General features: G+C 40.8%; 1 protein-coding gene across 10 annotated transcripts in view; it reads left to right on the forward strand.

The window, feature by feature from the left end:
• MAP7 (microtubule-associated protein 7) overlaps nucleotides 1-11,225 on the forward strand; it is a 208,449-nt gene extending 197,224 nt beyond the window's left edge. For all 10 annotated transcript variants that reach the window (XM_011962091.1, XM_011962095.1, XM_011962096.1 and 7 more), the window contains 2 exons: nucleotides 7,899-8,122; nucleotides 9,729-11,225. In XM_011962091.1, the coding sequence (XP_011817481.1) occupies nucleotides 7,899-8,122; nucleotides 9,729-9,739 (235 nt within the window). In that variant the 3' untranslated portion in view covers nucleotides 9,740-11,225. The remainder of the gene's footprint in view (nucleotides 1-7,898; nucleotides 8,123-9,728) is intronic.
• Nucleotides 11,226-16,261: the final 5,036 nt, after the last annotated feature.

Consider the following 16,261-nt stretch of genomic DNA (forward strand, 5'->3'; position numbering starts at 1 on the left):
ATGGTCTCGATCTCCTGACCTCGTGATCCGCCCGTCTCGGCCTCCCAAAGTGCTGGGATTACAGGCTTGAGCCACCGCGCCCGGCCAGGTTTAAAATTTCTATAGCCCTTGTTCATTTATAAAACCAAAACAGCAAATCACAAATTTATGTAAATAATAAAACCACTTTCAACCTTCCCCCACAATGTTACCCTTCTATCCCTTGATTTCCATTTCTAGGGCACCCCCATTGACTAAGTCCCTGAACATTTGCAATAGCCACTTAAATGCTTTTGCCCCTCAAATACTAAATACCAGCCAGGCATGGTGGCTCACGCCTGTAATCCCAGCACTCTGGGAGGCCAAGGTGGGCAGATCGCTTGAGTTCAGGAGTTTAAAACCAGCCTGGGGAACATGGTGAAACCCCTTCTCTAAAAAATATACAAAAATTAGCCCGGCATGGTGGCACACAACTGTAGTCCCAACTACTTGGGGGGAGTTCTGAGAGCCCGGGAGGTCAAAGCTGCAGCGAGCCTTGATCAGAACACTGCACTCCAACCTGAGTGATAGAGTGAGACCCTGTCTCAAAAAAATAAAGCTGTAAAATCAAGATCAGAGAAATTGTTGTGAAGAATGATGTTTTTCTGAAATAAGTAGGTAATATACATATGGTACTGATTGATCCCTTTTGCATTAGGGATAACCATAATTCATTTCACTCACTGCTTCTCTCTGTTTGAACTGCTTTAAAACCCCTAACCTCTTTTTAATACAGAGTGCCATGATGATACTTGGTTTTTACATGGCACTGGCATATTTATTTAGCAGTTCAGCTGGTTCATGTCATTAGCCCTTGTCAAATAAGCTGATGATCAGACTGTATATTATTTTTTTAAAGTTACCTGGGTGAAAACATAAATTTTTAAAAATCATGTAAAGAACAAGACCCCAGTTTGAGAAACAGCACATTTCTGAATGACACTGACCTGCAGGAAATATTTAATGTGATGTTAAATTTGGTTCCTATTATATGACACACAGTTTGTGATATGTAGCCTAAGAAATTCTGCTTCCCTTAATGATTTTTAAATTTGTCATCCTTGAATTCATCTAGATTGATCTTGAAACAATCTGTATTTTTGCCTTGTGTTACCTCTTAGAGCAGCAAGTACAAGAAAAGAAGGATGTAAAGAAGTACTTTTATTTCTCTTATAGCTGCTCTTTGCAGTTTCAAGGTTAGGACCCATAGTTATCATAAACTAGGCTTTAAGAGAATGTCATTGTTCCTAGTTTCCATACCCTTCATAGTTATATGGGTTTTACTTCTATTCCCTGTCTACTCTTATTTTATAAGCTGAATACTCCTATTATGTTTACTATATCAGTCAGGGTCTAATCAGAAGGAAAAAAAGCAGATTTAAGCCAGAGAAAATTTAAAGAGTAACTATCATTACGGTTGGAGTAAGTAGGATGGAGTAACTATGATTTTGGTTTGCCTTATAAGAAATAAAGAGAACTTGTGGGAATGATAGGGAAAAAAGAAAGAGAATTCTAAAGAATATAGGAGCCTAGTGTAGTGACTCACACCTGTTATCCCAGAGGCTGAGGCGGGTAGATCACTTGAGCCCAGTTGGAGACCAGCCTGAGCAACATGGCAAAACCCCATCTCTACTAAAATACAAAAAGTTAGCCAGGTGCAGTGGTGTATGCCTATAGTCCCATCTACTTAGGAGGCCAAGGTGGGAGGATGGCTTCAGCTCGGGAGGTTGAGGCTATGGTGAGCCGTGATCATGCCACTGCACTCCACCCTGGGCAACAGAGTGGGACCCTGTTAAAAAAAATATATATATATATATACGAATAGCAGATACAAGGAGCAGTCACATATCCTAGTGTTGCACCCAAGAAGAAAGATCCCCTACCCCCCAAGTCTGTAATCCAGACCTTGTTAGAGAGGATATAACTGTCACTCATTGGATGCCAGAGAAGTTGCTATGGTTTCTTGCCAGCGGAACTTGCCAGAGATCCACCCTCTAGAGTGCCTGGGAAAGCTGTTCACTGTTTCCCCAGAAGCACTCTACCATGAATCTGCCCCAGTGGGGTGCTGGGGGGAGGCTGCTGGCCACTGTGTACTGCAGGAGCCAGGCACTGGGAAAGGCACATGTATGCTAACGAAGCCTGCTGGGCAAGCACACGCCAACCAGGAAGCAAAACTCTCCTGCAGTGTCCCTCCAGCAATGGCAAAGGATAATTATTTAACGGGCCCAGATCCAGTTTCACAGAACAGGAATGATGGCTGAATTTGGAGCTGAGAGGCAGTAAATCAATAACTGACACATTTACCTTATCTCTGAAAGACTCCTTCTTCAGCTGTTTGAATATTTTATTCATATTTCTTTAGAGATTCTTCAGCATGAATATGGGGTTGAGGAAAAAGAGCTTCAGAACCAAAAGTTCCAGGCTGGATCCCTAGTTTTACCTTTGAGAAGTTCAGCAACTGTGGGGTTAACCTACTTAATTAAGCCTTAGTTTTCTCATCTGGACATGGAGATACTTTCCACACAAAGTATTGGGAGATTCAGTGAAATGGTGTCTGTGAAGGAGTTCTGAAAACTATGTTGTACTATACAAATGTTACATATCATTATCTTTATCTTCCTAAAATGAATGCAGTGTCCAGAAAACACACAGTACACTAGGTGTAGCTGCAGTGTGATGTAGAATAATGCTTTTGGTTTGTTCCTGGTATTCCATCTTTTCCTGCCTAGCATTTTATTGGCTTTTTTTTTTTTACCATCAAAACACAAGGAGTCAGTATCACCAAGGAATAGTTTGCAGTGATCCCAAGATGTCTTAACCTCCTTAGTGACTGATCATTCACCATTTTTTAAGGATCGCTCAGCTGACAGTTTTCTAAATCCAGTGCTCTTACAGACTGCCTGCCTTGTCACTCATTTCATGATTTTCCCTGTTGTTCTCAAGGGGCTATTTTTATGACTTGATTTCCAAGAATAAACATTATCTGCATACTTAAATTTTATCCTGCTTGTCTTCTGATTATTATAAAACTAACCCTAGCTCTGATCCCTGGGGCTCTCTGCCACTTACCCTCTTCCATCTAGAGAAGGGCTTGCTTATTCCTGTCTTTATTTTGTTTTATTTTTGTTTTATGAAACAGGGTCTTGCTCTGTCACCAAGCCTGGAGTGCAGTGGTACAAGCATGGCTCACTGCAGCTTCAACCTCCTGGCTCAAATGATCCTCCCACCCCAGCCTCCTGAGTAGCTGGAACTACAGGTGCGAGCCACACACCCGGCTAATTTAAAGTATATATTTTTTATAGAGATGAGGTCTGCCTGTGTTGCCCAGGCTAGCCTCAAATTCTTGGCCTCTGGCCTTAAGCAGTCCTCCAACGTTGGCCTCCTGAAGTGCTGGGATTAGAGGCATGAGCCACCACACCCAGCCTATTCTTGTCTTTAATATCCATCCCCAAAACAGCTTCCCATTCATGAATAAACATTGCCTTTGATGCAGTGGAAACTCACGTTTTTAAACAGTTTTACATCTGAAATCCTGTTAAAAATTTTAAATGACAAATCACGTCCATCAATATTTCCTTTCACTCCTAGTTTCAAATCAACCTTAAAATGCTTATGAAACCTTTGGTTTTCATCTCAGTGCATTATTTTTAGTGAAGCATTCCATGATCCTTGTGATCAGTCAGCATCTTTATTAAATACCCTACTCTGCACCTCACGTAGAGTTATCGATCCCTCCAGCTTGCCCACTGTGAATTAAATCACTGATTAATGGAAATGCTTAGGGTCCCTTCCACCGAACATGGTGTGCGTGATACTCTGTGAAAATCCATCATGACAGATCATGCAAGTATAGTGGTAGAATTTGTTTTCGCTAGAAAACTCCGCTGCTCAGAATGACTGTCTTTTAATTCAGACTGAGAAAGAAGTATCACTTCTCCTAATGTCTTTAGTACCTAATGCATTAGTAAATAAATGATTGCTGTGAACTAAATTACATTTGCCCCTACCCACCTCAAGATATGTCAGCAAACTGTCTAGAAGCACCCCAGGAGGATGGCAACCCCCTAACATTACTTTTCCTAGCAGCTAGGACTGAGATCCTTTGTTATAGAGCAGCTCTGTACCAGAAGTATCCTGAACCCTACTCCTCACCTTACTCCCGAGTGAGACGCCTGGCCCCTTTGCCCCAAAGCCATTTTTCTTGCCCATCTCCTTTCCCCTGACAGGTTCCCCACTGACATTAGTTAGAATGGAAGAGGGTTTGAGTTATCACAATTCTGGCCAGCTTTTAAAGGTGTAAAGAGATATGTGAATATGCCAAGTGTGGTGGCTCACACCTGTAATCCCAGCACTTTAGCAGGTCTAGGCAAGCAGATCACTTGAGTCCAGGAGTTCAAGACCAGCTGGCAACATGGCAAGATCCCATCTCTACAAAAAATACAAAGATCAGCTGAGAGCAGTGGCATGCATCTGCAGTCCCAGATACACGGGAGGCTGAGGTGGGAGGATCGCCTGAGCCCAGGGAATTGAAGCTGCAGTAAGCCGTGATTGCACCACTGCACTCAAGCTTGGGCAACAGAGTGAGACCCTGTCTCAAAGAAATATATGAATATATATTCATAACATATATGGATTTTATAAAAGTTTATAAATGAATATATACATTTTCCTATGTAAGATATATGAAGTTTATAAAATACTTGAAATATATCTTTATGACATATATGAATAGTATATATGCCCTTGAGCAGATCATTCTTACTGAAAAGCCATGTTTGGTTCTTAAGAGAGAGTACTTGTGGAAGGATGCTCCACAAGAATTGAGGAAAATACTTGTTCATGGATAGGAAACTTGCTTTGAAACAGGAAACAAAGGATACAGATCCATGTGAGTACAGGTCGGGGAGGACAGGGGTGAATATCCGAATGGGAACAGAGGAAGTTATCTGCAGTTTCTCAGGTCATTCTGAGATGTTCTTCCACCCCCAGCTGAGAATCTCTAGTCCAGAAGCTCTGCTGCCTATACAGCTACTGCCTTACCCTCCTAATACTCCAGAAGACATTTCGTGTTTGTTCATAGCCGTATGGGAGCTGTCTTTTCATAGAATGTTCATCTTTTTTTTAAATAAGGAGTTTTTGGTAATTTTGGTGTTTGATCCCTTCATTTTCCCTCCAAATCTTGAGTTCATCATTGCTTTTAGTTTGGCCTGAAGGAAAAGTAACATTCCCAAGCCCCTGTTGTTCACACAGGAAGAGATGTGTCCCTTTTAATTTAAAAGTTACTTGTTTTAACATAATTAATAAATATCAAGAAAAAATAAGGTTGTGGCTTCCATAAGCTGTGTGGACTGCAGATTCTTCTTGCCAAGGTCCCAACCCCTCCCTGTACACATTCTGGACTGGAGCAAAGTGTGCGGTCTTCAAAAGTCTTACAGCAGTCTTCAAACTTCAGAAGGTAACTGAAGGCAGGGAATTCAGAAGCTGGTGCTCTTATCCTGACTGGACACACGGATCCATAATCCCTAACCCCAGTCCTTCAGTTTCAGTTTATGGTTTCTGCCAGTCCCGATGTCCCCTGAACATTTCATGACTTGTCATCCAATGCATATGGCACAATTATCCTTCTGATTGCCAACAGTTAGAATGGGCAGGTAGAGGGGAAATGAAATCTGATACTGGCTCAAGTCGCAGGCCTGGAAGGTGATAGGTTAAGGTTGCCAAGGAAAAGGGAGCTCTGGAGATAAGGTCCTGTTCTTTATCCTTTGCCAGGACTTCTACTTAAATTTTCTCTGGATTAAGAACCAAAATTGTTTCCCTAGTTACAGAAAGGCTGTTGGTGTTAGGCAAGAACAGGAAGGTGGGTGTGGCAGCCCAGGCACTTAGAACAGTAGGTGTTAGATGTGTGTGTGCACATGTGACTGGGGGGGCAGCATGTGTACATGTGTGTGACTGTACTCTTGTAGAGACTTACAATGCCTAGTGGCCTTCCCTTCCCTTGGCAAAATAGCAGAAAAGCATCATCATACTGTATAATATTTCTGTATAACATTTTACAAATAATATTTTCAGTGTATTCTGCAATGCCTTGTGAGACACTTAGGACAGCCATCTTCATTTTTTCCATAAAAAAGGAAGGTTTAATAATTTAAAAAATACATAAATATTCAAATCAGAAATGCTTTAGAATGTGTTCAACAAAGTCAATACTTCTCACTCAGTAGAGAAAGTGAACTATTTTGACTGGGCACTGTGGCTCATGGCTGTAATCCCAGCACTTTGGGAGGCCGATGGGGGCAGATCACTTGAGGCCAGGAGTTCGAGACCATCCTGGCCAACACGAAGAAACCCTGTCTCTACTAAAAATACAAAAATTAGCTAGGCGTGGTGGCGCTCCCCTGTAGTCCAAGCTATTCGGAAGGCTGAGACACAAGAACCACTTTAACCCAGGAGGCAGAAGTGGCAGTGAGCTGAGATTGCACCACTGCATTCCAGCCATGGCAACAGAGTGAGACCCTTCTCAAAAAAGAAAAAAGAAAGTAAACTATTCAATAGGGCAGAAAAAGCAAAGTCTTAAAAAGCAATGGAAAGGTTGGATTTACATTAAGCATTGTTTTACAATTTGAGAAGATAAACTGACCTGCTAACAATGTTCAAGCAGTTGGTATTACTGAGACTACAGGTGATTTGTTGAGCATTGAACAAGTTATGAAGCTTGCACATATATGGGTACTGCTGTGATGAAATGAATGGCAAAATTAGTTTAGCACTCATTTGATGCATAGGCATTATTTGGCTACGTTGTAAAGCATAATAATAAGCATATAACATAAGGGGCTGCCAATTTGGTTGGAGAGAGTGACAATCTAAGACAAACTGTAGAAGATTAAGTATTTGGGGCCAATTAAGTATATCTCAAAAATAAATCCAAGATATTAAGTATGAATTCATAAGGATCAAAATGAGGTCAGAGGCAGATTTAAGGGGCAAAGATAAGAAGATTGGTCTTCAAAAATTTTTATATGAAATTATGCAAGTGCTTTAGGAGGCTGGAATATCTAGGAAGTATGAGAAATGGCTTAATGAGAAAAACACAGGACCAGAGATCAAGAGATTGTGCATTTAGCCTCAACTGTCTCTCAGTAGTTGTGACTTTGTGCAAATCGTTTACTCCCCCTCTCCAAATTATAATCCCCTCATCTTTGAGGCAAAGGTCTTCATAAGTGATACTCTTTATCAGACAAATGTAAAAAATGCCTGCAGCAGAAATCATTAAATGTGTAGAACTGCTGCTGCTGCTGCTTTGTTTTTATTAATGATCTGTTGTAATTGATCAATGGTTCTATTTGATAATTTTCATAACAAAATAACAGATTTAAAATGTTTTTGTTGTTGTTTAGAGACAGGGTCTTACTCCATAGCCCAGGCTGGAATGCAGTGGTGCCATCATAGCTCACTGAAGCCTCAAACTCCTGAGCCCGAGCGATCTTCCCACCTCAACCACCAGAATAGCTAGGACTGCTGGTGCGTGCCACCATACACAGCTAATTGTTTTATCTTTTGTAGAGACGGGGCTCTTGTTATGTTTACCAGGCTAGTCTTGAATTCCTGGCCTTGAGCAGTCCTCCCATCTCAGCCTCCCGAAGCGCTAGGATTACAGGCATGAGCCACTGTGCCTGACCTAGATTTTTTAAAATAAGAATTTAAGGTACAAATACACCACAATTTATTATCTTTGTTAGTAATGGTGTGACTCATCAGTCTGATTTTTTTAATTGTAGATTTATAAAATTATTCATTATAAAACATTTTGGTTTTCCCAATAATGTGTTTTCCAGTTTTAAGACTAACTTATTTCTATTTTTATTTTTCAAATTCCTTAGCACTTCCAATTTGGAAAAACAACCAAATGAAAATGGAGTATCTGTTCAGAATGAAAATTTTGAAGAAATTATAAACCTACCCATTGAATCTAAACCATCCAAATTAGATGTCACCAATAGTGAGAGCCCAGAAATTCCTTTGAATCCAATTTTGGCCTTTGATGATGAAGGGACACTTGGGCCCCTGCCTCAGGTAGATGGTGTTCAGACACAACAGACTGCAGGTAAGCTTGCCTCCAACTCCCTTCTGTAGTCGTCAGAAATATCTGACACCCAGGAGGACACAAACTGCGGCCTTCTACAGTATGATTGTGGTAACACTTCGTTCTTCAAAGGACCAAGTAAGCCACAGTGGAAAAGATTGTGCCTGGCTCATAGAAATTGAATTTTGAGTTGGATTGGACAACTTCTAAGGCCTCTCCTATTCTCTCAGTCAGTGCAGAAATCCCGTCTGCAGCACCCAGTGGGTGTCCATCAGCCTCTCTGCACAGAGCAGCACCCATTACCCAACAACATGCAGGGTCAGAATATGCTTTGTAGAAAGACAAGGCTGCCTCCCTATACTTAGGGACCATTCCGACCTAGTGCTGCCCACTAGAGAAAGAGTTGAGTTTTTTCCATCTTTCTCAGGTCTTCATATATTTGAAGACTACCACCATTTTTCTCTTATTTGGGTTTGGCAACCTGAGTAATACATTATTGTCGTTTTAAAATGTGACATGATGGGTAGTTGCAATTTAGGTGATGAAACCAGTACTCTGAATAGGATCACACTGAGTCTAAGGATCTTTCCTTGTTAAATGATTTGTTGCTGTTGAAACTGCCTGTGACTTTCTTATACAATGTCTCTTTGACCCACACTTGACCTGAAGTCTTTGTGCAAAAAGAACAATCAGGACCCAAAGAAAGAAGGAGTAATATCAAATATCACTAACTCAATGGTCACAGCAGCTCAGCAGCACAATCCCATCAGTCTCAGGAATTAGCAGGATAATCTCTGCTCCCTGTCTCTTCAAACCTGTTTCAATTTTGTTGACTTCTCTTCCCTGAAGATGACTTTCATGTATTGACCAGCATCTCGTTATATTTCTGTGAAAAGAACTGGCCAAATTCAGGATAACTAAAGGGAGACAATATAGAATTATTTGTGGGCAAATTGTTTTGCCTTCTAGATTCAATCAGTGAATCTGTAATAAATCAACTTGTAATGCAGTGAGGTAACCAATGTGAACCACCCATCCAAATGAAGCTACTCTTCTTTTCTCCTCTAGTGTACTGTCCTTGGAAGTGGAACCTCACTTTAGTGAACTCCACTTTTCTATGATTTGAAAGGTGGTTGTAAGGGCCCTCCCCAGTCTGACTTTCTGATTCTTAAGCCTTTGGGAACAATCCGACTAATGGTATGTTGATGGAAACATGCCCAGTACAGCTTCCTACTCATGTTACAGATTTACAGGGAGGGAAAGAACTTCTAGATGATTTATCAACATTAATTTAACCTCCAACATATGTTTAGAACCCTAAGCATCGGGTACTGAGGATACAAGAGAAATGAATGTTTAAATCCCTAACCGAGAAAAGTACAATCTGCGTATGCCACTTGGAAAAATGAAGGCTATGACCTAAGCTAATGTAAAGAAAAGAACGTGTTTCCTATGAGTAACAGAATTCACTTAAGACTGTGAATCCTAACAAAATTGCCTATTCTTATATAAGTGTATATAACAGTATAGTAAATTTTAGAAATTTAAGGTATTGCTATAGTATTCTTGAAATAAGATTTTAGATAAATGTCATATTAATCTGTTCTTTTTCTGTCTCTTCATATAGAAGTTATATGAGTATTTCTTCTGAAGAACCAAAGCTGAAATTTAATGAGAATTTCTACAATTAATGGAATTCCTTTCGTGCTATAAAGGAGCATCCCCTCTGCCAGTTTTCTAAAGAGTTCTTGACCATCATTTTGAAAAGATTTATTAAAACTAGCTAAAGACAACAGACTGGATAGCTTTTCTAATCATTTTCATCAATAGGAAAAAAGAAATACGTCTCATTCTTCAATACTTTAAAATGGCTTTTTCCAGTGTGCTCCTTCTTAGCAATCAATATTTTTCTGCATTCTTTAAAAGACAAGAGAATTTGGTTATAAAAGAAATGGGCTGACTAGGCATTTTTTTTGGTCTTAAAAGCTTAACATGTAAAATTGGCAAAAAAATTTTTACCTTTTATAATACTTGAAAAATAAGTACCTCTTTGCTCTACAAGTAGAATGAATAGGGGAAGAGTTTAAACCTGTTTAAATATTATTGCAAAGAGCTCTATTTGTAGAAGCAAATTATAGGCAGATTACCAGGTTCTTATAAATACAACTTGTACATGGACATTCTGCAAACCCAGCTGTCACGTTTTTCTTGCAACTCCTTTTGCAAAAGCAGACTGAAATGTTTTAAAATGTGAAAAAGCATTATTTTTTCAAAGCAAGAAAATAATTTACTGCCCTCTTACATAATGTATTTATAAAGTTTTTCCAGATAAACTAATCAAATCAATTAGAACAATGTGACAACATTACAAATTTAATTTGTTAGCTGCATTCCTTCTGATGTTACCACAAGAGAATGTTACTGATGATTCAGGGCTATTTCTGAAATCTGTATGTTGCTGCTGTCCCCAGTGATGGTGGACTTATCTTTGCCTTACCTGATCACAAATTATGTTGGGGAAAATAAAGATTTAATATTTCTTTAAATAGAAAAAGAATTTGGTTTTGCTCGTTTAAGAGCAATGAGAAAATGATGGAGTGTTGACTGTGTTTGGCACACAGGACACGGACCTTCATGGAAGTCCTTGCTCTGCGTGGCATCTGTCAGCTTTTCACCTTTCATTCTTCTTCTTCACTTTTGCTGCTGAGCCTAGCTGTACAAACTTGCACTTTCATTTGCTAATATAAATTCAATTTTATTTTACCATTTTAGAGACTACTAATGATTAAATGTAGAAGGAGAGGGTGCACATGTTTTTATGTGGAGTGTTAAAAAAGATAAATTTCTACCACGGTAACGTGCAGCTTTTATGAAGAGAGAAATTGGTTAAACTGCTAGGTTGAATGAGAGACTTCATCTATTGGACTATTTGTTTTAATCCAGGCATATGGTCTTTAGTAACAGCTTATAATTTGTTAAAACATTAATTTGGGGGTTTTCCCTATTTTCAGTTGTCCATGTACACAGTCATTACATTAAAAAAGAAATCTGTTCAACAAAGTTGTTTAATTTGTTTAAATCAACATAGCATGAAACACCAAATAAAATGTTTGACATAGTTTTACTTTTAGGTTTCTCATATGTTATAACTTCACTCAGATTGATTCTTGAGTCTTCAGATTGTCCTTCATTTAACTCAGTGACATTTTCCCAGCCTCCTGTTGATTAAGCATATAGGATAGCTTTATTTAAAATTTAGAGCTGTAGGTCTATTTTGGCTGTTTTTCTTTTTCATGTATGTTTTTAAACTTTGGTGATCATTAGCAAACTGAAAGCCTTCTAAGTCATCAAGTTTTTATTAGAAGTGGTACAAAATTCTTAATTATATTGTGTTTAGAGCAGTGCTGCCAGAGAATGACCCTGATCTTTACAATGGCTGGCTTGCTTTTAGGCCAGCACTTGAAAAATCTGAATTACTTGCAGACCTTAAGGAGGTCTTCAGTATTCACACTACATTAAGGGGAGCGCTCAGGAATCAAATATGGCCCTCAGTATGAAAATAGAGTGAATGGGCTTTTAGTTTCCTTTCTACACCATTGCAAACTATCTAGGCCAATTGAGTCAGTCACCAGTCACGGGTCTGTTTGGCGGTACCTCTAGTAAGGCTATATGTGTCCTGCTATATAACCACACCACCTCGTGGTGTGTTACAGTAAAAGCAAATCTAAAACAGTTATCTTACATGACAAGTTTATTAGCAAGCAGGGCTTCTGGAAAGCTTGGGGAAGTTCCTTCTCTGCTCATAAGTAACCCCACAAACACCTTGACTAAAAAGTTCACAGTGAAGCAGAAGCAGTGATATTCTGAAAGCAGAATTAAGAAACCTGATTGCCTGGTTGGACCAGGTCACAGTCATAAACGTGTGTGGAGTGCTGGAGCGGGAAGGTACAGGGGCAAAGAGATCTCTAGACCCAGGTACTATAAAAAGTCATTATTTTTCAGGATCTGCCAGATTCTTACACTTCATTTCATGGATTTTGCCTCTAAAAGTCTAGACAACCACCTACTTTTCAGTCTGCATTCACCAGTGAAAAATTAATATCCTTTATGCTGATGAACACTGGCTATATTTAGATAAGTGTTTAAAGCATCTGCCTAGCCACCTGATTGAGGTGCTTCAAATACTATCTAACTTACTCTCAGAAGAAGATTGAAGTTAAATTACACAGCACACATGAATTGCACAATTTATATTTAAAGTATTTTAAAGTAAATTATTGCATAATAAGTAACAATAAATTCTCCCATCTTTTGTATTACATTTTTAAAAATCTGATTGAAATGGACTATCGGCCTTCATCTGTTCTGTGCATTGAACACTTAAAGGCATGATGGGGCTGGGTTCAGTGGCTTACACTGTAATCTGAGCAGCTTGAGAGGCCAAGGCAAGGAGGATCACTTAAGGCCAGCAGTTCAAGACCAGCTTGGGCAGCATAGCAAGACCCTCCCCCCAACCCCAACCCCCATCTCTACTGTCAAAAGAAAAAAAAAAAAAACATGATGGAATAGCTGTTGGATCAGGTTACAAAAAGCAATTTTTAAAAATAAGCTAACATCTAAGAAACATAATTTTGCCTATACTCCCCCCCGCAAAATCCTGTTTTTACTCAGTGAACACCTAAGCCCACTCAGAAATGTTCTGGATCGTCATTTTTCTCACATCCTTTAGCACCTCCTTAGTTTTGGGGAGGAGCTCTGAAGGCCTTGCAAGAAGTGGGAGAGAAAAGGACCAGCGTGTGAACAGAAGTGACAATTTTATTGCAAATTAAACATTTTGTTACTAGTTCCTTGGTGAATCTCAATTGGGTTTTTATATTAGTAAGTTTGATTACAATTTTAGAGACGAAAAGTAATTTTAGAAACCAAAAATTGGGAGGCTGAGGTGGGCGGATCACCTGAGGTCGGGAGTTCGAGACCAGCCTGACCAACATGGAGAAACCCCATCTCTACTAAAAAAAAATTAGCCAAGCATGGTGATGCATGCCTGTAATCCCAGCTACTTGGGAGGCTGAGACAAGAGAATCGCTTCAACCTGGGAGGCGGAGGTTGCAGTAAGCCGAGATCACACTATTGCACTCCAGCCTGAGCAACGGAGCGAAACTGCCTCTCAAAAAAAAAAGTAAAAAATACAAAAATTAGTTGGATGTGGTGGTGCACGCTTGTAATCCCAGCTACTCTGGAGGCTGAGGCACGAGAATCTCTTGAACCAGGGATGTGGAGGTTGCAGTGAGCCGAGATTGGGCCAGTGCACTTCAGCCCGGGTGATAGAGTGAGTCTGTCTCAAAAGAAAAAACTAATGCCAAGATTTATAAAGTTCAAAAGAAGTTTTAAAATTGCTGTTTAAAAATATACACAGGCCAGCCGCCATGGCTCATGCCCCTAGTTCCAAAACTTTTAGGAGTCCAAGGTGGGAGGATCGCTTGAGCCCAGTAGTTTGAGACAGTCTGGGTAACATATGGAGACCCTGTCTCTACAAAAATTAGAAAATTCGCTGGGCATGATGGCGCATGTCTGTGGTCTCAATCACTTGAGAAGCTGAGGTGGGAGGGTCGCGTGAACCCAGAAGGTCGAGGTTGCAGTGAGCTGTGATTGTGCCACTGCACTCCAGCCTGAGTGACAGAGCCAGGCCCTATCTAAACAACAACAACAAAAAAACCCTAAAAATTAAAGTATACACTATAAAAGGACTGACGATCACTTTTGAATTACTGGATCTCTAAATACCTTGTGGAAGAGTAAAGGGAGAGGTTCAGAAGGCCAGGTGCTAATGTTGGAAGCAACAGAAAAATGAAGAGCCAGCATCTGGAGTTACACTTAGGTGGTTAAGTATCAGATTTGCCAGTAATTAACCATAGGAAGCTTGGTAAGTTAGTTGTGTTCTCTGTATCTGGATATTTTCATTGCTAAGTGGGAGAATAATACTCATCTCATGGAGTTGGCTTTTTTTTTTTTTTTTTTTTTTGAGACAGTCTCGCTCTGTCGCCAGGCTGGAGTGCAGTGGTGCCATCTCGGCTCACTGCAACCTCCACCTCCCAGGTTCAAGCGATTCCCCTGCCTCAGCCTCCCAAGTAGCTGGCACTACAGGTGCACGCCACCACGCCCAGCTAATTGTTTGTATTTTAATAGAGACAGGGTTTCACCATGTCGGCCAGGCTGGTCTCGAACTCCTGACCTCGTGATCCGCCCACCTCAGCCTTCCAAAGTGTTGGGATTACAGGCGTAAACCACCATGCCCGGCCCTCATGGAGTTGCCTTAATTATTAAGGTTGAATTAAATGAGTATAAAGTTTCTCAGTAAAATAAATGTTAAAACTTTTGTGTTTAAGGCTGGGCATGGTGGCTCACGCCTGTAATCCCAGCACTTTGGGAGCTCGAGGCAGGTGGATCACCTGAGGCCAGGAGTTCGAGACCAGCCTGGTCAACATGGTAAAAACGCCATCTCTACTAAAAATACAAAAATCAGCTGGGCGTGGTGGCACACGTCTGTAGTCCCAGCTACTCGGGAGGCTGAGGCATGAGAATCTCTTGAATCTGAGAGGGAGAGGTTGCAGTGAACCAAGATCACACCACTGCACTCCAGCCTGGGCAACAAGAGTGAAATTCTGTCTAAAAAAAAAAAACAAATTTGTGTTTAGTTTGAGATACTTGTGAAAGACAGGGTCTCTGAAAGGCCAAAGAATGGCAGAAATCTGCCCCTGTAAGTGTGATCTTCACTGTCATTAGTCTTTTTTTTTTAAGATGCCCATTCTAGGTAGTATTATACCAAGCAAGCTAATGGATGTGAACTGTTTTCTTCAGGGCAGTATTGCAAGTTTAGAATTTGTAATCATTGAGTTGCTACCATATTACCATTTCACAATCACTTCCCTTTCCATTTCTCCCAAAATGTTTTCTTTCCAAAAAGAATTTTATTTTTATTTTCACATATTTGGAGGCTTTTTTTGACATCCTTTGACACAATTAGAGTACCTTGTTGGCTGCAAATATAGGGATGCTTAACTGCTTTTCCAGAAGTTAGTTGACACTGGCCAGCCTCCAGGAGGTGCTACAGGAAGCTGGGTCAGTGAGAAGTTTCTAAAGCAGTTTCCAAGAGGACCGTGAAGCACATCTCGTTCAGCTGTGCTAATGATTCCTTCTCCTCTGTAAGTGGAGCTGCCTTACCAGAAGGTGTTATCAAAAAAGAGATGGGGTCAGGCACGGTGGCTCACACCTGTAATCCAACACTCTAGGAGGCCAAGGCGGGTGGATCACTTTAAGGTCAGGAGTTCCAGAGCAGCCTGACCAACATGGTGAAACTGCGTATCTACTAAAAATACAAAAATTAGTGAGGTGTGGTGGCACACATTTGTAATCCCAGCTACTCGGGAGGCCTAGGCAGGAGAATCGTTTGAACCTGCGAAGTGGAGGTTGCAGTGAGCTGAGATTGCACCACTGCACTCCAGCCTGGGTGACCGAGCAAGGCCCTATCTCAACAACAGCAAATGGATCGGGAAGGCAAGGATTTGGAAGCCCTTGTTGGATGTGAGGGTCAGGAAAGGCATCCTTCGGTGCTTCTCTTGCTAGTTCCAGAGTCATCCTTCTCCCTCAGAATGATTGGCAAGAAGTTGTGTCACTCTGAGCTGCACCTGCCCTACACTGCCATTCATGTCCTCAGCTGACATGACCTCTGGCTAGTGGAGTATCAGTGTCCCAGGCTTTTGGGTTTGGGGAGGGTTGGAAAGGTAAGTGGGGTCCCCACATCAATGACTGACATCATTTTGCCATGGCAGGAACAGTGGAAATAAAAGGCGGTAACTTGTTTCCCCAGACTGTACATCCCACATTGACATATCTGAGGGCTCTTGTCAAAAGCCACCGCTGCCCCAGTATGTGGCAACCAGAAGTGCCAGGAAGTTAAGACCTGGGAAGCAGCTTTCAATCTGTGACACATAGAGTCTATAAATACGGTTCCTGCTGCTGCCTGGGGTGTGCTTTTACTTGTATACTTACACTTTTGCCCAGAGCTGCTTCACCAGATCAAGCATCTGTCCCTCACAGTGGTGGCTGGCTTTGTAACACGTAATTTTTTGGCTACATTTCCTTACTGGGGTTCCCTTTGCC

This window comes from Colobus angolensis, unplaced genomic scaffold, assembly GCF_000951035.1.
Source record: "Colobus angolensis palliatus isolate OR3802 unplaced genomic scaffold, Cang.pa_1.0 Scaffold58, whole genome shotgun sequence".
Lineage (NCBI taxonomy): Eukaryota > Metazoa > Chordata > Mammalia > Primates > Cercopithecidae > Colobus > Colobus angolensis.